The 20,672-nt window shown below is 47.3% G+C and overlaps 1 protein-coding gene across 3 annotated transcripts in view; it reads right to left on the reverse strand.

Moving 5' to 3' along the window:
- Positions 1-20,672, reverse strand: part of HPN (hepsin) — an 84,825-nt gene that overhangs the window by 3,463 nt on the left and 60,690 nt on the right. For all 3 annotated transcript variants that reach the window (XM_073655657.1, XM_073655658.1, XM_073655659.1), the window contains 3 exons: positions 1,524-1,619; positions 1,294-1,436; positions 815-979 (listed from right to left, as the gene is read on the reverse strand). In XM_073655657.1, coding sequence (XP_073511758.1) covers positions 815-979; positions 1,294-1,436; positions 1,524-1,619 — 404 coding nt within the window. The remainder of the gene's footprint in view (positions 1-814; positions 980-1,293; positions 1,437-1,523; positions 1,620-20,672) is intronic.

A 20,672-nucleotide genomic window follows, 5' to 3' on the forward strand; every position in this document is an offset into this window, starting at 1 on the left:
CCAAAGCTTTTTGAAGAACCCCCTAGAACATCAGATTATGGAGCTATTGGTCATTTTTGACACCATATTTCAAAAAATATTCAAAACCTACAGATAACTTAGATGTTACATAATTATAAAATAAACCCGTCACGGCTGTCTGATATCCTGGGGCTAGGGGCTCCTTCCCTATCCCTAAAGCTAGGGGAGCCCTAGTTACTTCTATTGGTGAAGACGCCTGGGTCACGTGCCTTGCTGAGCTCTTAAATCAGCCCTTATCTATCCCCTTCCCCACCCAGGAAATTGGGTAGTAGTAGTGTATAAGAATACAGAAACCAGACTAACAAGGTAAGATGTCCAGGGATAAATGAAAATACCAATCATACAATTATGCTCTCACAAACAACAAAGTGGAACACTGGGAAGTAAAAGAAAGAAAAAAAACAATCAACAGAGGGTGAGGATATGCACACAGACAAACCACAAAGCAAAAGACTTCAGAACAACACTCCAAATGCCTCCTCAAACAACAAACACCTCCAACTCCAGAACCAGGCACTATGAATTGACACTGGCAATCCTGATTGCCAGAGGCAAGAACACATATAACAGAGGGGAATGGTCAACACTGAACAGCTGAGACCATCAAAGCAGGACAGCTCCAGGAGTTCCCAACAGAACAGATTAACCACTGTACTGCTAGGAGAAACCTGCACTGTTTAATATGGTGAAGTGCTTCTAGTCAGTGCAGGAGTAGGAGAAATCAGACACCGCGGTCTTCTGGCTCCTCTTTGTCGTGATAAACCCCTGACAAAACCACCACCAAGTTACTGACCTTCATGGCTCTGTAAATCCAGCTTTGGTACTGATCCACCTTGGCATATACGCCAGGTTTGTTTGGCAAAGCACAGCCTATTCCCCAACTGACAATTCCACATAGACGCCATCTTGAAGTGCGGGAGATGGTGTCCTCACAAACGAATGGGCCTCCGCTGTCTCCCTAGATAAATATGAACATGATAGGAACAAAAGGGGAACAAATATATGATTGCATATTGAATTTCCAATTTTATGACACAGAAGAGAGGAGAGGGAGGAAGGGGATGCAGCTGCAGTTTCTCTTCTGCGGGAAAGGATGGTGAAGCAGTGATCTGACATCTGATTGGCTTAGAGCACACAGCATAGCTCTGACATCACACCAGGAAGAACTTCCTTACTGACACAGCCTCCCGGCTCATCTACATATAGTATATACACTATTGTATCCAATGAGTAGGAATCAAGTGCAGAACTCAAAATAAGAGAGTCACCTACCTGACAGGCGTCAATCCCCCCATCAGAGTATCCAGCGCAGAACATCTTCCCTGTGATCTGATTGTTGTAATACTCTGGTTGATTGCAGACAGCATTGCTTATTATCGGCACCGATGCTTCCTGCAGAATGTCCGACTGCTGACCTGAATATAAAGATGAATGAACTGGAAGTCTAGAGATGAGGCTAGTATATATAGTATATACCAAGGACCTCCACAGAGACCACTCACCATAATACTGCGTGTTACCCCATCCAGTAACTGTGCAGACCTTTCCATCTACAATCTGCTGCCCCAAAGCCGGAAGGCAAGCTGGCTGAACGTACTCTAGAAAAGCACAGAATGTTATACTTATATACATAGCAAAGTTACTGAGCTGCACTCTCTATTCTGCTGGTGCAGTCACTGTGTACATATATTACATTACTGATCCGGAGTTACATCCTGTATTATACTCCAGAGCTGCACTCACTATTCTGCTGGTGCAGTCACTGTGTACATATATTACATTACTGATCCGGAGTTACATCCTGTATTATACTCCAGAGCTGCGCTCACTATTCTGCTGATGCAGTCACTGTGTACATACATTACATTACTGATCCTGAGTTACATCCTGTATTATACTCCAGAGCTGCACTCACTATTCTGCTGGTGCAGTCACTGTGTACGTACATTACATTATTGATCCTGAGTTACATCCTGTATTATACTCCAGAGCTGCACTCACTATTCTGCTGTTGCAGTCACTGTGTACATACATTACATTACTGATCCTGAGTTACATCCTGTATTATACTCCAGAGCAGCACTCACTATTCTGCTGGTGCAGTCACTGTGTACATACATTACATTACTGATCCTGAGTTACATCCTGTATTATACTCCAGAGCTGCACTCACTATTCTGCTGGTGCAGTCACTGTGTACATATATTACATTACTGATCCGGAGTTACATCCTGTATTATACTCCAGAGCTGCGCTCACTATTCTGCTGGTGCAGTCACTGTGTACATACATTACATTACTGATCCTGAGTTACATCCTGTATTATACTCCAGAGCTGCACTCACTATTCTGCTGGTGCAGTCACTGTGTACGTACATTACATTACTGATCCTGAGTTACATCCTGTATTATACCCCAGAGCTGCACTCACTATTCTGCTGGTGCAGTCACTGTGTACATACATTACATTACTGATCCTGAGTTACATCCTGTATTATACTCCAGAGGTGCACTCACTATTCTGCTGGTGCAGTCACTGTGTACATACATTACATTACTGATCCTGAGTTACATCCTGTATTATACTCCAGAGCTGCACTCACTATTCTGCTGTTGCAGTCACTGTGTACATACATTACATTACTGATCCTGAGTTACATCCTGTATTATACTCCAGAGCAGCACTCACTATTCTGCTGGTGCAGTCACTGTGTACATACATTACATTACTGATCCTGAGTTACATCCTGTATTATACTCCAGAGCAGCACTCACTATTCTGCTGGTGCAGTCACTGTGTACATACATTACATTACTGATCCTGAGTTACATCCTGTATTATACTCCAGAGCTGCACTCACTATTCTGCTGGTGCAGTCACTGTGTACATACATTACATTACTGATCCTGAGTTACATCCTGTATTATACTCCAGAGCTGCAGTCACTATTCTGCTGGTGCAGTCACTGTGTACATACATTACATTACTGATCCTGAGTTACATCCTGTATTATACTCCAGAGCTGCACTCACTATTCTGCTGGTGCAGTCACTTTGTACATACATTACAGATCCTGAGTTACATCCTGTATTATACTCCAGAGCTGCACTCACTATTCTGCTGGTGCAGTCACTGTGTACATACATTACATTACTGATCCTGAGTTACCTCCTGTATTATACTCCAGAGCTGCACTCACTATTCTGCTGGTGCAGTCACTTTGTACATACATTACAGATCCTGAGTTACATCCTGTATTATACTCCAGAGCTGCACTCACTATTCTGCTGGTGCAGTCACTGTGTACATACATTACATTACTGATCCTGAGTTACATCCTGTATTATACTCCAGAGCTGCACTCACTATTCTGCTGGTGCAGTCACTGTGTACATACATTACATTACTGATCCTGAGTTACATCCTGTATTATACTTCAGAGCTGCACTCACTATTCTGCTGGTGCAGTCACTGTGTACATACATTACATTACTGATCCTGTACTGATCCTGAGTTACATCCTGTATTATACTCCAGAGCTGCACTCACTATTCTGCTGGTGCAGTCACTGTGTACATATATTACACTACTGATCCTGAGTTACATTCTGTATTATACTCCAGAGCTGCACTCACTACTCTGCTGATGCAGTCACTGTGCACATGCATTACATTACTGATCCTGAGTTACATCATGTATTATACTCCAGAGCTGCACTCACTATTCTGCTGGTGCAGTCACTGTGTACATATATTACACTACTGATCCTGAGTTACATTCTGTATTATACTCCAGAGCTGCACTCACTACTCTGCTGATGCAGTCACTGTGCACATGCATTACATTACTGATCCTGAGTTACATCATGTATTATACTCCAGAGCTGCACTCACTATTCTGCTGGTGCAGTCACTGTGTACATATATTACACTACTGATCCTGAGTTACATTCTGTATTATACTCCAGAGCTGCACTCACTACTCTGCTGATGCAGTCACTGTGCACATGCATTACATTACTGATCCGGAGTTACATCCTGTATTATACTCCGGAGCTGCGCTCACTATTCTGCTGGAGCAGTCACTGTGTACATACATTACATTACTGATCCTGAGTTACATCCTGTATTATACTCCAGAGCTGCACTCACTATTCTGCTGGGGCAGTCACTGTGTACATACATTACATTACTGATCCTGAGTTACATCCTGTATTATACCCCAGAGCTGCACTCACTATTCTGCTGGTGCAGTCACTGTGTACATACATTACATTACTGATCCTGTACTGATCCTGAGTTACATCCTGTATTATACTCCAGAGCTGCACTCACTATTCTGCTGGTGCAGTCACTGTGTACATATATTACACTACTGATCCTGAGTTACATTCTGTATTATACCCCAGAGCTGCACTCACTACTCTGCTGATGCAGTCACTGTGCACATGCATTACATTACTGATCCTGAGTTACATCATGTATTATACTCCAGAGCTGCACTCACTATTCTGCTGGTGCAGTCACTGTGTACATACATTACATTACTGATCCTGAGTTACATCCTGTATTATACTCCAGAGCTGCACTCACTATTCTGCTGGGGAGTCACTGTGTACATACATTACATTACTGATCCTGAGTTACATCCTGCATTATACCCCAGAGCTGCACTCACTATTCTGCTGGTGCAGTCACTGTGTACATACATTACATTACTGATCCTGAGTTACATACTGTATTATACTCCTGAGCTGCACTCACTATTCTGCTGGTGCAGTCACTGTGTACATACATTACTGATCCTGAGTTACCTCCTGTATTATACTCCAGAGCTGCACTCACTATTCTGCTGGTGCAGTCACTGTGTACATACATTACATTACTGATCCTGAGTTACATCCTGTATTATACTCCAGAGCTGCACTCACTATTCTGCTGGTGCAGTCACGTGTACATACATTACATTACTGATCCTGAGATAGATCCTGTATTATACTCCAGAGCTGCACTCACTATTCTGCTGGTGCAGTCACTGTGTACATACATTACAATACTGATCCTGAGTTACCACCTGTATTATACACCAGAGCTGCACTCACTATTCTGCTGGTGCAGTCACTGTGTACATACATTACATTACTGATCCTGAGTTACATCCTGTATTATACTCCAGAGCTGCACTCCCTATTCTGCTGGTGCAGTCACTGTGTACATATATTACACTACTGATCCTGAGTTACATTCTGTATTATACTCCAGAGCTGCACTCACTACTCTGCTGATGCAGTCACTGTGCACATGCATTACATTACTGATCCTGAGTTACATCATGTATTATACTCCAGAGCTGCACTCACTATTCTGCTGGTGCAGTCACTGTGTACATATATTACACTACTGATCCTGAGTTACATTCTGTATTATACTCCAGAGCTGCACTCACTACTTTGCTGATGCAGTCACTGTGCACATGCATTACATTACTGATCCGGAGTTACATCCTGTATTATACTCCGGAGCTGCGCTCACTATTCTGCTGGTGCAGTCACTGTGTACATACATTACATTACTGATCCTGAGTTACATCCTGTATTATACTCCAGAGCTGCACTCACTATTCTGCTGGGGCAGTCACTGTGTACATACATTACATTACTGATCCTGAGTTACATCCTGTATTATACCCCAGAGCTGCACTCACTATTCTGCTGGTGCAGTCACTGTGTACATACATTACATTACTGATCCTGTACTGATCCTGAGTTACATCCTGTATTATACTCCAGAGCTGCACTCACTATTCTGCTGGTGCAGTCACTGTGTACATATATTACACTACTGATCCTGAGTTACATTCTGTATTATACTCCAGAGCTGCACTCACTACTCTGCTGATGCAGTCACTGTGCACATGCATTACATTACTGATCCTGAGTTACATCATGTATTATACTCCAGAGCTGCACTCACTATTCTGCTGGTGCAGTCACTGTGTACATACATTACATTACTGATCCTGAGTTACATCCTGTATTATACTCCAGAGCTGCACTCACTATTCTGCTGGGGAGTCACTGTGTACATACATTACATTACTGATCCTGAGTTACATCCTGCATTATACCCCAGAGCTGCACTCACTATTCTGCTGGTGCAGTCACTGTGTACATACATTACATTACTGATCCTGAGTTACATACTGTATTATACTCCTGAGCTGCACTCACTATTCTGCTGGTGCAGTCACTGTGTACATACATTACTGATCCTGAGTTACCTCCTGTATTATACTCCAGAGCTGCACTCACTATTCTGCTGGTGCAGTCACTGTGTACATACATTACATTACTGATCCTGAGTTACATCCTGTATTATACTCCAGAGCTGCACTCACTATTCTGCTGGTGCAGTCACGTGTACATACATTACATTACTGATCCTGAGATAGATCCTGTATTATACTCCAGAGCTGCACTCACTATTCTGCTGGTGCAGTCACTGTGTACATACATTACAATACTGATCCTGAGTTACCACCTGTATTATACACCAGAGCTGCACTCACTATTCTGCTGGTGCAGTCACTGTGTACATACATTACATTACTGATCCTGAGTTACATCCTGTATTATACTCCAGAGCTGCACTCACTATTCTGCTGGTGCAGTCACTGTGTACATATGACGCGCCCCTGGGCCTGCTGCTTCGCGCGGCATCGCGCGCACGGGAGCTTACCCGGAGCCGGATCTGTTGAGGGTTGTAGTCTCGTGGCGGTGACCCGGTCCGTGCCCAGGGAGTCAAACTGAGCGGCGATGTATTAGCGGTAGATGTTGGGCGACTACGCCACCCGTTGAATGCAGCGAAGAAGCTGCCGCTGCAGGGCAGACCGCTGAGGCCGGTGGTAGGATTGTGCAGCGTGATAGTATCACCCCCAACGGGAGGGGTATGGCCTCAGGGCAGCCGACGTGGCTGATGGGGGAAGCAGGAATCACTCAGAGACGATGCGGTGTAGTTCAGGGTCTTTACTGGTGATAAAGATAGACCCTCCCGGAGTACTGGCTAGCGATCGGGGCCTGGTCAGTCTTTGAGCAGATGGGATTTCCCCTGGCCAGGCGGAGTTGTAGTCCTCCCCAACTAATTGTACTCTTCTGGCTACCTTGCTAGAGGCGGGTAAAAGTAGCCCACGTCCCTGAGTGTACCGTGTGGTGCTCACCCGTATGGCCGGTGACTCGGGGCCTTCTTGTGGCGTCCGCTCCATGACGGCGGTGCTGGTCCCACGCGTGTGACCGTGCCTTCGGGTTTCTTGGCCAGAGGACCTGAAATCCCCTGCCGGTCGGTTTCTGCTGCTGGGTAAAGATTAGTCCCCACAGCCTCGGACTCCGGGTCCGGTGATAGCTTCTCAGTCAGGGCGAGCTCTGCAGCTGCCAGCCCCTGACTCCTTATAGCACTGCTCCCACAGAGCTCCTGATGTTCTTTTCCTATATCTGCTTCTCTTCTCTGTCTCTACTTCTTCTCTACTCACTAACCCTGCCTCAGCCCTAGGTTTATATAGGGGAAGTCCTTCCCCTCCCAGGACTGGGCAGGAGGTGTGGCATGCATAGGATCCCTGACCAAGAGACCTCCCACCTGCTCTCAGACATAACATTGCTGTTACCGTGGAAACCAGACCCCTGGGGTGACACATTCCCCCCTAGTGAAATTTAGTACTCCGGGACTAAACATATTTTTTTTTTTAGAAAAACATAACAAGGTATAACCAATTATAATACAATAAGAAAAACACATAAAGATGGTTACGGCGTGTCCGCAACCGGGTGCAATTTTGAAAAAAAGCAAGGTGTCCATTTCACCAAAACAGGGAGACGTAACCAGGTAGGGGTCTGTCCTGCCCCGAGTCCTTAACAGTCTTTAGTCCATTCCTAGGTTACGCTCCAACCAATTGTACAAGGATTCCCGGTAAATCCACCAAGGACTCCTAAAAATAACTAGAAACACATAATTATTTACAAGTAACAGACAGGTGACCACAAATAAAACAATTTAAACACTTCAAATCCTCCAACGTGCGGGTAACTGGCCTCTAGTGGCCCTAGTGGACCTACGGAGCTGACTGTCTGGCCCTGAACTACAGGGTGTAGGAGCTGTCAAGGGTAAACTGGGCAGCTGTCTTCGGGCTCTTTGGCTCACTAGGGGTATGGCAGGCTCACTATGAGCAGAGGGTTGATCCTCCTGTTCTGCTGGTGTGGAGTCTGCTGCCTCCTGGACCGGCTGCTCTTCCAGCTCTACCTGTTGCTCCGTAGGCACTTGGGATGCTGGTTGGAGGAACGTGAGGACGGGTACCACAACTGCACCATTGACTTGAGTCCAGGACCGAGGGAAGTCTCCGAGCACAGTACTAACCATATCTTCCCTTTCCTCTACGGGTCGAGGGTCTTCTTGCTCTCCTTCTGGGTTCCGTAGCTGTTCGGGACACTTCTTCAGGTGATCCCGGGATACAATGGCTGTGGTTTCCCCTCCGTCTTTACTGATGGTACAAACTTTCGGGTTGTCGTGGCTTGAGGGCAGTACGGTGTACGGGTCCTTCTCCCACTGGTCGTCCAACTTGTGGAGCCGTCTCTTTCTCTTCAAGACCTGCTCTCCGGGTACCAGGGGAACAGCGGGAGCATACTGGTTGTAAGTTTTCTCTTGTCTTTCCCTAGCGAGACAGAGACTTCGCTCCACGCTCTCCTGTACTTTCCGGTACTGCTGCTGCCTCTCTGTGTCCCAGTCTGCTTCCGGTGAAGTGTCCTCGGGTGTCAGGACTCCCATCTCCAGGTCAACAGGTAGCTTACCAGGCCTTGCCCTCATTAGGTAAGCCGGGGTACAGTTGGTGGAACCTACAGGGATGTAGTTGTATAGGTCCACCAGGTCGGGCAGCTTCTCAGGCCACAGACTGCGTTCTTCCAGGGGCAACGTTTTCAGAAGATCCATTACCACCTGGTTCATTTTCTCACAAAGTCCATTAGTTTGCGGATGATAGGGTGTCGTCCTTATCTTCCGGCAGCCATACAGATTGCAGAATTCCTGGAAGACCTCCGCTTCAAAGGCAGGTCCCTGGTCCGTCAGCACTTGGTCCGGGTACCCGTGTGGACGGCAGAAGTGCTGCTGGAAGGCTCTAGCTGCTGTTTGAGCTGTTAAGTCCTTAACGGGGACGACAACCAAGAACCGGGAGTAATGATCCACAATGGTTAACGTGTAGACGTAGCCACTTCTGCTTGGGGTCAGTTTTACATGATCCAAGGCTACCAGTTCCAACGGCTGCTTGGTGACGATGGACTGAAGGGGGGTCTTCTGGCTGGCACGGTCCTTCCTTCTTAGGTTGCACGGGCCACAGTCTCTGCACCACCTCTCGATGGTTCCCCTCATGCCTACCCAGTGGAACCGCCCGCGCAGCAGGAACTCCAGCTTCTTCCATCCGAAGTGTCCAGCCCCGTCGTGGTATGCCTCCATCACCATGGCTGCGTCTCTTCGTGGCACCACTACTTGCCAGATTAGTTCATGCGTCCGGGAGTTAACCATTCTGCGGCACAACTTCCCCTTGTAAAGGAACAGTCGACTCTTCTCAGCCCACAGTTGTTTGGCTTCCTCCGGAGCGTCTGGGTCAAGGCGAGCCTCTGGCCGAGTCAGCATCTCCTTCACCAGTCGGACGGCAGGGTCACTGTCTTGCGTTTCCTCCCAGTTGTAGTGAGGCAAGGGGTTAAACGTAGCGGCTTGCTTACTCCTTACCCGATGGGAATACTGGATAGTCCCATGACGGTGGAACGCGGGGAGTTCGACTTCTTCCAGTCCCTCTGGATCTTCCCCTACGTCCGGTAGGTTTGGCATCCTGGACAGGGCGTCCGCGTTGGTATTGGAGCGTCCTGCCCGGTATTTGATTGTGAACTCGTAGTTGGACAGACGGGCCATCCATCTCTGCTCTAAGGCACCGAGTCTTGCCGTGTCCAGGTGTGTCAACGGGTTGTTATCCGTGTACACGGTGAACCGGGAAGAAGCGAGGTAGTGCTTAAAGCGTTCGGTGACTGCCCACACCACTGCCAGGAACTCTAGCTTAAATGAGCTGTAATTTTCAGGGTTTCTTTCGGTGGGTCGCAGTTTTCGACTGGCGTAAGCGATTACTCGTTCTTTCCCCTTCTGGATCTGGGACAGTACGGCTCCTAGCCCGATGTTACTTGCGTCGGTGTAGAGGATAAAGGGCTGGCTGTAATCAGGGTACGCCAGGATTTCATCCCCCGTGAGGGCCATCTTCAGCTGGCGGAAGGACTCTTCTTCTAACTTCTCCCATTTGAAGGGCGGCTTCTGGTTCTTGGCCTTCCGGGACTGGCCTATCAGGAGGTCCTGCATAGGAGCTGCCTTTTTGGTGAAACCGGGGATGAATCTGCGGTAATAGCTTACCAACCCGAGGAACTGCCGCACTTCCTTTACACTGGAGGGACTTGGCCATTCCTTAATTGCGGTGATCTTATCAGGGTCGGGAGCCACTCCGTCAGCGCTCACCACGTGTCCCAGGTACTGCACCTTTGGTTTTAGGAGGTGACACTTGGAGGGTTTTACCTTTAGGCCGTAGTTTGCCAGAGCTTCGAACACTTCCGCCAGGTGTTTCAGGTGGTCCTCATAAGTCTTGGAATATACGATGACATCGTCCAGGTACAACAGGACCGTCTCGAAGTTTTTGTGGCCCAGACAGCACTCCATTAATCGTTGAAAGGTTCCTGGTGCGTTACAGAGTCCGAACGGCATGCAGGTAAACTCGCTAAGTCCCATCGGGGTGGTGAATGCGGTCTTCTCCCGGTCCGCCTCTGCTACAGGAACCTGCCAGTACCCACTAGTGAGATCCAAGGTAGAGAAGAAGTTAGCAGATCTTAAAGCAGCCAAAGACTCCTCTATCCTTGGTAAGGGGTACGCATCCTTGTGTGTGATACGGTTGATTTTCCGGTAATCTACACACATCCTCATGGTGTTGTCTTTCTTTTTGACTAAGACTAGTGGAGCTGCCCAGGGGCTACAGCTATCCCTGATCACCCCAGACTCCTTCATGTCCCTAAGCATCCCCTTGGCGTGTTGGTAGTGTGCAGGGGGTACGGGTCGATACCTCTCTTTTATGGGAAGATGGTCTCCCGTGGGGATGCGGTGTTCTACCCCCTTGACTCGCCCGAAGTCTAACGGGTGTTTACTAAACACTCTCTCGTACTCTTGAACCACCCGATAGACTCCCTGTCTCTGGTGTGAGGGAGTGGAGTCAGTACCCAAATGTAGTTGCTGACACCAGTCCTCCATTGTTTCCTTAGAGCCGTTACTTTCCTCCGGGGAAGATGGAGGCAAGGGTTCTACGGACTGTATGGAGTTTTGATTGATGGTATACAATTTGGCTAGCGTAGCATACCGGGGCAGGTACACTTCCCTCTTCCCGATATTTATTATGCGAACGGGCACCCTCCCATGGCGTACATTGACCACCCCCCGTGCTGTCAAAATGGTGGGCCTACTGTCTGAGTAAACTGGTTCTACCATTGCCTGGCAATCTCTACCTCTCAGACCAATAGCTGCCCGGCACCAAATCATCATTTCACTTTTTGGGGGCATGGCAATAGGGAAAGGGTCACACATTCTTACGCTACCAATCTCACCACCGGAGAGTTCTATCTGTTGCCGTCGCATCAGTGCCCGGATCTCTTTCTGGAGCACTCGCTGCTGGCCGGAACTGGCGTTTTTGGCAACCTGCTGTAAAAGGAAAATCACTTCTGCAAGACAATTTTCAATTACATTAGTTCCTAGAGTTATCTTTGGGTGACTCTCGTGCTTGTCAATGTCTACAATGATCAGTCCCTGTGCCGCCAGTTCAACTCTACCGATTTTAATGGTCACCTCTTTAAATCCAATCTGTGGCACGGGCTGACCATTGCTGGCGATGATACTCAAATCGTCGTCAGGGTAGCGGGTGATATCCGAGTCATTCCAGTACTGCTTGAAGAGCACGTACGGGATAGTGGTAACCTGTGACCCGGTGTCCAGTAGGGCACTCATAGGGATGTCATCCAGTACCACAGGCATGACTGGACGTCCTCCCACATATTTGTCGCGCCAGTTCGATAGGCCTGATGATCTTTTTCCTGGGGGTTGGCCCTCTACCCCAGGTTGTGCCAGTTTAAAGGACAGTACCTTGCCATATGTCCGGGTTGATTGCAGCGGCGGCAGATGGGTTGTCCGTCCTCGTTGTATCGGTCGCTGGGTCTTCCTCTGGCCGGCGGGGTCCTCCTTGGTCGACGCCATGGGATGTCCTCCGGTCCGGATGCCAGCTGGATCTTCCCTGGAGTGGAAACCTGTAAAGACTGCACAGTTCGGGTTAGCGCGGCAACGCTTTTAGCTAGCTCTTGGACCTGATGGTGCAGGCCTGGAGCCGGGTCATTGTTCAAAGCCTGCGCATCAGCTCCCACAGGCCCTGCCGACAAGGGCGCCGCCTCCTGGTGGTAAGTGGTAGTGGGGCGTCTGTGGGTCACAACGCCACCTGGTGCCGGTTCTCGGAGCACCCGGATGGCTCTGTCCTTGAACTGTGCAAATCCCAGATGAGGGTCCTGTAAGGCCATTGCCCGCAACTGGGTTCGGTGGGCATTGCAATATAAACCCTCTATAAATTGTTCAGTCAACAGCCTGTCCTTGTCTCCCACGCCATCAGGGTCGGTCTGCTTAATGGCTCTCAGGGCCTCTTGTAGGTTCAGGGCATAGTCCCTTATACTCTCGTGTGCTCGCTGCTTGCACCCGTAGAATCTAAGCTTGATCTCGGCTGAGGTGCGGGTATCAAAGGTGTCCCTCAGCCGGGTTAGTATCCCTGCGACAGTCCTCCCCCCAGGTGGCCAGGACTTTACCTCCCTTTGGGCTGCCCCGGTTAATTGGGCCACCAGGATGCTCACTTTTTGCTCTTCTGTGAGGGGGTACACCTGGAAGAGGCTATCCAGCTTTTCTCTAAAGTCATGCAGGGTATGTGACTCCCCTGAGTACTGGGGTAGCCAGGCCGCTCCCGGGATATAGGGCATGGTGAAAGGCATGACTGCAGCAGCGGTGGCGCTGGCGGGGGTTGAGACAGTGAAGCTCTCCTCCGTATCAGACATCTTCCTCCCCCCTAGTGGACCGTGGCCTACCTTGCGATGATCCTCTTCCGTAGGCCGCGGCTCCGCAGTGGATCGTCAGGGTTGAGGACCTTCCGTCGCGCTCCTGTGACGTCGGCGTCTGCTGGACTCCTTCCAGGACCTTACGCAACGTCCGGACGTGAGGCGGGGCTTCGGTTCTCGCGCGCTTTCGGAGTCCACGCCCCTCTTCTTCCCGCGCGGCGTCTTCAAGATGGCGTCCAACGGCGGGAAAACTCCACGGGTGGCGGGAAGAAGGCAGAAGATGGCGCCGGATGGCGGGAAAACTTCGCGGATGGCGGGAAGAAGGTAGAAGATGGCGCCGGATGGCGGGAAACCTCCACGGATGGCGGGAATCTTCACCACTGGTAAGTTTGAACAGTCTTTTTCAGGCACGCAGTACCCGGTGGTTGCGGGCACGAAATCCTGCCGACTACGCCAAAAGTTGACGCGCCCCTGGGCCTGCTGCTTCGCGCGGCATCGCGCGCACGGGAGCTTACCCGGAGCCGGATCTGTTGAGGGTTGTAGTCTCGTGGCGGTGACCCGGTCCGTGCCCAGGGAGTCAAACTGAGCGGCGATGTATTAGCGGTAGATGTTGGACGACTACGCCACCCGTTGAATGCAGCGAAGGAGCTGCCGCTGCAGGGCAGACCGCTGAGGCCGTTGGTAGGATTGTGCAGCGTGATAGTATCACCCCCAACGGGAGGGGTATGGCCTCAGGGCAGCCGACGTGGCTGATGGGGGAAGCAGGAATCACTCAGAGACGATGCGGTGTAGTTCAGGGTCTTTACTGGTGATAAAGATAGACCCTCCCGGAGTACTGGCTAGCGATCGGGGCCTGGTCAGTCTTTGAGCAGATGGGATTTCCCCTGGCCAGGCGGAGTTGTAGGCCTCCCCAACTAATTGTACTCTTCTGGCTACCTTGCTAGAGGCGGGTAAAAGTAGCCCACGTCCCTGAGTGTACCGTGTGGTGCTCACCCGTATGGCCGGTGACTCGGGGCCTTCTTGTGGCGTCCGCTCCACGACGGCGGTGCTGGTCCCACGCGTGTGACCGTGCCTTCGGGTTTCTTGGCCAGAGGACCTGAAATCCCCTGCCGGGCGGTTTCTGCTACTGGGTAAAGATTAGTCCCCACAGCCTCGGACTCCGGGTCCGGTGATAGCTTCTCAGTCAGGGCGAGCTCTGCAGCTGCCAGCCCCTGACTCCTTATAGCACTGCTCCCACAGAGCTCCTGATGTTCTTTTCCTATATCTGCTTCTCTTCTCTGTCTCTACTTCTTCTCTACTCACTAACCCTGCCTCAGCCCTAGGTTTATATAGGGGAAGTTTTTCCCCTCCCAGGACTGGGCAGGAGGTGTGGCATGCATAGGATCCCTGACCAAGAGACCTCCCACCTGCTCTCAGACATAACATTGCTGTTACCGTGGAAACCAGACCCCTGGGGTGCCACACATACATTACAGATCCTGAGTTACATCCTGTATTATACTCCAGAGCTGCACTCACTATTCTGCTGGTGCAGTCACTGTGTACATACATTACATTATTGATCCTGAGTTACATCCTGTATTATACTCCAGAGCTGCACTCACTATTCTGCTGTTGCAGTCACTGTGTACATACATTACATTACTGATCCTGAGTTACATCCTGTATTATACTCCAGAGCAGCACTCACTATTCTGCTGGTGCAGTCACTGTGTACATACATTACATTACTGATCCTGAGTTACATCCTGTATTATACTCCAGAGCTGCACTCACTATTCTGCTGGTGCAGTCACTGTGTACATACATTACATTACTGATCCTGAGTTACATCCTGTATTATACTCCAGAGCTGCACTCACTATTCTGCTGGTGCAGTCACTGTGTACATACATTACATTACTGATCCTGAGTTACATCCTGTATTATACTCCAGAGCTGCACTCACTATTCTGCTGGTGCAGTCACTTTGTACATACATTACAGATCCTGAGTTACATCCTGTATTATACTCCAGAGCTGCACTCACTATTCTGCTGGTGCAGTCACTGTGTACATACATTACATTACTGATCCTGAGTTACATCCTGTATTATACTCCAGAGCTGCACTCACTAATCTGCTGGTGCAGTCACTGTGTACATACATTACATTACTGATCCTGAGTTACATCCTGTATTATACTTCAGAGCTGCACTCACTATTCTGCTGGTGCAGTCACTGTGTACATACATTACATTACTGATCCGGAGTTACATCCTGTATTTTACTCCAGAGCTGCACTCACTATTCTGCTGGTGCAGTCACTGTGTACGTACATTACATTACTGATCCTGTACTGATCCTGAGTTACATCCTGTATTATACCCCAGAGCTGCACTCACTATTCTGCTGGTGCAGTCACTGTGTACAAACATTACATTACTGATCCTGAGTTACATCCTGTATTATACTCCAGAGCTGCACTCACTATTCTGCTGGTGCAGTTACTGTGTATATACATTACATTACTGATCCTGAGTTACATCCTGTATTATACTCCAGAGCTGCACTCACTATTCTGCTGGTGGAGTCACTGTGTACATACATTACATTACTGATCCTGAGTTACATCCTTGTATTATACTCCAAAGCTGCACTCACTATTCTGCTTGTGCAGTCACTGTGTACATACATTACATTACTGATCGTCTACTGATCCTGAGTTACATCTTGTATGATATTCCAGAGCTGCACTCACTATTCTGCTGGTGGAGTCACTGTGTACATACATTACATTACTGATCCTGAGTTACGTCCTGTATTATACTCCAGAGATGCACTCTCTATTCTGCTGGTGCAGTCACTGTGTACATACATTACATTACTGATCCTGAGTTACATCCTGTATTATACTCCAGAGCTGCACTCACTATTCTGCTGGTGCAGTCACTGTGTACATATATTACACTACTGATCCGGAGTTACATTCTGTATTATACTCCAGAGCTGCACTCACTACTCTGCTGATGCAGTCACTGTGCACATACATTACATTACTGATCCTGAGTTACATCATATATTATACTCCAGAGCTGCACTCACTATTCTGCTGGTGGAGTCACTGTGTACATACATTACATTACTGATCCTGAGTTACATCCTGTATTATACTCCACAGCTGCACTCACTATTCTGCTGGTGGAGTCACTGTGTACATACATTACATTACTGATCCTGAGTTACCTCCTGTATTATACTCCAGAGCTGCACTCACTATTCTGCTGGTGCAGTCACTGTGTACATACATTACATTACTGATCCTGAGTTACATCCTGTATTATACTCCAGAGCTGCACTCACTATTCTGCTGGTGCAGTCACGTGTACATACATTACATTACTGATCCTGAGTTACCTCCTGTATTATACTCCAGAGCTGCACTCACTATTCTGCTGGTGCAGTCACGTGTACATACATTACATTACTGATCCTGAGTTACATCCTGTATTATACTCCAGAGCTGCACTCACTATTCTGCTGGTGGAGTCACTGTGTACATACATTACATTACTGATGCTGAGTTACATCCTGTATTATATTCCAGAGCTGCACTCACTATTCTGCTGGTGCAGTCACTGTGTACATACATTACAATACTGATCCTGAGTTACCACCTGTGTTATACTCCAGAGCTGCACTCACTATTCTGCTGGTGCAGTCACTGTGTACATACATTACAGATCCTGAGTTACATCCTGTATTATACTCCAGAGCTGCACTCAGTATTCTGCTGGTGCAGTCACTGTGTACATACATTACATTACTGATCCTGAGTTACCTCCTGTATTATACTCCAGAGGTGCACTCACTATTCTGCTGGTGCAGTCACTGTGTACATACATTACATTACTGATCCTGAGTTACATCTTGTACTATACCCCAGAGCTGCACTCACTATTCTGCTTGTGCATTCACTGTGTACATATATTACATTACTGATCCTGAGTTACATCCTGTATTATACTCCAGAGCTGCACTCACTATTCTGCTGGTGCAGTCACTGTGTACATACATTACATTACTGATCCTGAGTTACATCCTGTACTATACCCCAGAGCTGCACTCACTATTCTGCTTGTGCATTCACTGTGTACATATATTACATTACTGATCCTGAGTTACATCCTGTATTATACTCCAGAGCTGCACTCACTATTCTGCTGGTGCAGTCACTGTGTACATACATTACTGATCCTGAGTTACATCCTGTATTATACTCCAGAGCTGCACTCACTATTCTGCTGGTGCAGTCACTGTGTACATACATTACATTACTGATCCTGAGTTACATCCTGTATTATACTCCAGAGCTGCACTCACTATTCTGCTGTTGCAGTCACTGTGTACATACATTACATTACTGATCCTGAGTTACATCCTGTATTATACTCCAGAGCTGCACTCACTATTCTGCTGGTGCAGTCACTGTGTACATACATTACATTACTGATCCTGAGTTACATCCTGTATTATACTCCAGAGCTGCACTCACTATTCTGCTGGTGCAGTCACTGTGTACATACATTATATTACTGATCCTGAGTTACATCCTGTATTATACTCCAGAGCTGCAGTCACTATTCTGCTGGTGCAGTCACTGTGTACATACATTACATTACTGATCCTGAGTTACATCCTGTACTATACCCCAGAGCTGCACTCACTATTCTGCTTGTGCATTCACTGTGTACATATATTACATTACTGATCCTGAGTTACATCCTGTATTATACTCCAGAGCTGCACTCACTATTCTGCTGGTGCAGTCACTGTGTACATACATTACATTACTGATCCTGAGTTACATCCTGTATTATACTCCAGAGCTGCACTCACTATTCTGCTGGTGCAGTCACTGTGTACGTACATTACATTACTGATCCTGTACTGATCCTGAGTTACATCCTGTATTATACCCCAGAGCTGCACTCACTATTCTGCTGGTGCAGTCACTGTGTACATACATTACATTACTGATCCTGAGTTACATCCTGTATTATACTCCAGAGCTGTACTCACTATTCTGCTGGTGCAGTCACTGTGTACATATATTACACTACTGATCCTGAGTTACATTCTGTATTATACTCCAGAGCTGCACTCACTACTCTGCTGATGCAGTCACTGTGTACATACATTACATTACTGATCCTGTACTGATCCTGAGTTACATCCTGTATTATACTCCAGAGCTGCACTCACTATTCTGCTGGTGCAGTCACTGTGTACATATATTACACTACTGATCCTGAGTTACATTCTGTATTATACTCCAGAGCTGCACTCACTACTCTGCTGATGCAGTCACTGTGCACATGCATTACATTACTGATCCGGAGTTACATCCTGTATTATACTCCAGAGCTGCGCTCACTATTCTGCTGGTGCAGTCACTGTGTACATACATTACATTACTGATCCTGAGTTACATCCTGTATTATACTCCAGAGCTGCACTCACTATTCTGCTGGGGCAGTCACTGTGTACATACATTACATTACTGATCCTGAGTTACATCCTGTATTATACCCCAGAGCTGCACTCACTATTCTGCTGGTGCAGTCACTGTGTACATACATTACATTACTGATCCTGTACTGATCCTGAGTTACATCCTGTATTATACTCCAGAGCTGCACTCACTATTCTGCTGGTGCAGTCACTGTGTACATATATTACACTACTGATCCTGAGTTACATTCTGTATTATACTCCAGAGCTGCACTCACTACTCTGCTGATGCAGTCACTGTGCACATGCATTACATTACTGATCCTGAGTTACATCATGTATTATACTCCAGAGCTGCACTCACTATTCTGCTGGTGCAGTCACTGTGTACATACATTACATTACTGATCCTGAGTTACATCCTGTATTATACTCCAGAGCTGCACTCACTATTCTTCTGGGGAGTCACTGTGTACATACATTACATTACTGATCCTGAGTTACATCCTGCATTATACTCCAGAGCTGCACTCACTATTCTGCTGGTGCAGTCACTGTGTACATACATTACTGATCCTGAGTTACCTCCTGTATTATACTCCAGAGCTGCACTCACTATTCTGCTGGTGCAGTCACTGTGTACATACATTACATTACTGATCCTGAGTTACATCCTGTATTATACTCCAGAGCTGCACTCACTATTCTGCTGGTGCAGTCACGTGTACATACATTACATTACTGATCTTGAATTACATCCTGTATTATACTCCAGAGCTGCACTCACTATTCTGCTGGTGCAGTCACTGTGTACATACATTACAATACTGATCCTGAGTTACCACCTGTATTATACTCCAGAGCTGCACTCACTATTCTGCTGGTGCAGTCACTGTGTACATACATTACATTACTGATCCTGAGTTACATCCTGTATTATACTCCAGAGCTGCACTCACTATTCTGCTGGTGCAGTCACTGTGTACATACATTACAGATCCTGAGTTACATCCTGTATTATACTCCAGAGCTGCACTCACTATTCTGCTGGTGCAGTCACTGTGTACATACATTACATTACTGATCCTGAGTTACATCCTGTATTATACTCCAGAGGTGCACTCACTATTCTGCTGGTGCAGTCACTGTGTACATACATTACATTACTGATCCTGAGTTACATCCTGTATTATACTCCAGAGCTGCACTCACTATTCTGCTGTTGCAGTCACTGTGTACATACATTACATTACTGATCCTGAGTTACATCCTGTATTATACTCCAGAGCAGCACTCACTATTCTGCTGGTGCAGTCACTGTGTACATACATTACATTACTGATCCTGAGTTACATCCTGTATTATACTCCAGAGCTGCACTCACTATTCTGCTGGTGCAGTCACTGTGTACATACATTACATTACTGATCCTGAGTTACATCCTGTATTATACTCCAGAGCTGCAGTCACTATTCTGCTGGTGCAGTCACTGTGTACATACATTACATTACTGATCCTGAGTTACATCCTGTATTATACTCCAGAGCTGCACTCACTATTCTGCTGGTGCAGTCAATTTGTACATACATTACAGATCCTGAGTTACATCCTGTATTATACTCCAGAGCTGCACTCACTATTCTGCTGGTGCAGTCACTGTGTACATACATTACATTACTGATCCTGAGTTACCTCCTGTATTATACTCCAGAGCTGCACTCACTATTCTGCTGGTGCAGTCACTTTGTACATACATTACAGATCCTGAGTTACATCCTGTATTATACTCCAGAGCTGCACTCACTATTCTGCTGGTGCAGTCACTGTGTACATACATTACATTACTGATCCTGAGTTACATCCTGAATTATACTCCAGAGCTGCACTCACTATTCTGCTGGTGCAGTCACTGTGTACATACATTACATTACTGATCCTGAGTTACATCCTGTATTATACTTCAGAGCTGCACTCACTATTCTGCTGGTGCAGTCACTGTGTACATACATTACA

This window comes from Phyllobates terribilis, unplaced genomic scaffold, assembly GCF_046119375.1.
Source record: "Phyllobates terribilis strain yellow unplaced genomic scaffold, ASM4611937v1 Scaffold_12__6_contigs__length_324123572, whole genome shotgun sequence".
NCBI lineage: Eukaryota > Metazoa > Chordata > Amphibia > Anura > Dendrobatidae > Phyllobates > Phyllobates terribilis.